This window comes from Henckelia pumila, chromosome 4 (genome assembly GCF_033568475.1).
Source record: "Henckelia pumila isolate YLH828 chromosome 4, ASM3356847v2, whole genome shotgun sequence".
NCBI lineage: Eukaryota > Viridiplantae > Streptophyta > Magnoliopsida > Lamiales > Gesneriaceae > Henckelia > Henckelia pumila.
Window position 1 is genome coordinate 41,543,066 of NC_133123.1, and position 2,005 is coordinate 41,545,070.

General features: G+C 36.4%; 1 protein-coding gene across 1 annotated transcript; it reads left to right on the forward strand.

Annotated features, from left to right (window-relative positions):
* The first annotated feature begins 528 nt into the window (after positions 1–528).
* On the forward strand, positions 529–1,647 carry LOC140860925 (F-box/kelch-repeat protein At3g23880-like). The gene has a single exon (XM_073263922.1). It carries the CDS (start codon positions 529–531, stop codon positions 1,645–1,647), a length of 1,119 nt encoding a protein of 372 aa, XP_073120023.1.
* The last annotated feature ends 358 nt before the right edge of the window (positions 1,648–2,005 follow it).

The window sequence follows — 2,005 nt, forward strand, 5'->3', positions numbered from 1 at the left end:
ATTATAATCCAGATAAATATCTTAAATCAACAGCGATCATGTGATGGAAGTGATTATATTGGATAAAGATAGGGCGTTTGAAGATATTGTTGTAAGAATAGGAGTGTTTTAATTTAGGGATCATGAGACAATTTTTTTTCTCTATGAGATTCAACTTTTAATATATATGATAGGATGTACTGAATAAGATAAGATGAAAAGTGCATAACATTCAATATTAATAATGGTAACATATTTCCGTCAAAAAAATATATTAATGGTAATATATAATATTGAGATGAGTTTTTTGGTAGGAAACTTTCGTGTAAAGCTAGAGATTTGATGGCATGATTTTCTTCTCTTAAATATCGGAAATACAAAATAAATCTTGAAACAGATATTTTCAATATATATACATGCAATTAGATTTCTACTAGACTACTAAATACGATTGATGACATGGGAGTTTTATATATATAGTTTAATTAATTCAACCTGCACATGTTGTTCATTGTTCATTCGATTCTCTTTTCTTGAAAAACAATGTCAATGGCGACCAAAGAATCAAACCCTTTCGAAAAGCTTTCGCGGGACTTGATCACCGAAATTTTATCGAGACTCCCCGTGAAATCTCTTCTCAAGTCCAGCTGTGTTTCGAGATCTTGGCATTCTCACATCTCCAGCCCAGAATTCCAAACCACGTATCTCCAAGTTTCGAATACTCGTCCAAGACTCGTCTTCGGCTCCGCTTCTGCACTTTACACTTGCTCACTCAGCCATATCTTTGACGAACATCCTTTCGTAGATGATGCGCTGCTAGATTTCGCTTCGCATGACCCTTATGATATGATCCAGATAGCGGGTTCTTGTAACGGGTTGGTCTGTTTAGTTTTTCTACGCACAGGTTATATCATCATCTGGAATCCCGCGATAAGAAAGTACCGGCGACTACCTTCTCCTTGGCCAAACAACTTGCGGGAACGCTACGGATTCGGTTATGATGCATCTTCATATGATTATAAAGTCTTGCACATTGTTCATGAATCAGATTCCACGTCCTATTCTAGAATTTATAGCTTAAGAAACAATTCGTGGAAGTCGTCGCATTGGCCTCGTGGTATGACGACTTTTGGTCGTTCGGGCATGTTTATGAATGGGGCCATTCATTGGATAGTTCACTACAATGATAACATTAATGGCGCCACGGTTTGGGCAGTGGTGGCGCAAAGCTTGGCAAGGGGACATTTTGTTTGGAACGTGGAGCTTCCGTTGCAACGCGACGAGAGTCGAGTCATGTCGGCCTTTCTCGGAGTTTTGGGGGAGCGTTTGTGTGTTTGTTTGGACTGTGGTTTTGAGATGGAGGTTTGGGTGATGGAGGAGTATGGTGTGGAGGGATGTTGGAGCAAAGTGTTTTGCATGGATAATTATGATTTGGGGATGGACCCTTTAATCGTCACGGAGAAAGGGGTTGTTACGACCAAGATTGATTCGAGTTTGGTGTCACACATTTTGTTTGGAAATCGGGAGATTATTCACTTAAATAATAATAATTATGTTAGGGCTATTACTTATGCTGAGAGCTTTGTGAACCCTAATTTGTTCCATGTCGTGGAGGCATTTGGTTCTCTGAAGATCAACTTTTTCACATTGAAAAATTACCTTTTGTAATGTATTTCAAAATACTGATCATCGATATTTGTCGTATTTTAAACAGAAGTTTGAATATATGTCTAAAACCTATATATACGATTTATTAGATTAACCTATCTTTTTGGTAGGTATTCTTATAAGGGGAGATCTAGTGATTAAAAATTAGGTGACATTTGTATTTTCATGTGAATCGATGCATTGTGTCGTATAAGAAAAAGATGCGATCGGTACTTTTTGTCATCGAAATTTTGATATATATACCTTTTGGGTAGTACAAAAATTATTACTAGCTAGCGAGAATTAATGTTTAAAAAATTAAAATTACAAAATTTCTGTATCCGCATTAAAATTACAAAATTTCTATATATATTACATT

What these genes read in the sequence shown, in the direction of transcription:
- LOC140860925 (XM_073263922.1), top strand. Translation starts at nt 529, where the DNA reads ATGGCGACCAAAGAATCAAACCCTTTCGAAAAGCTTTCGCGGGACTTG.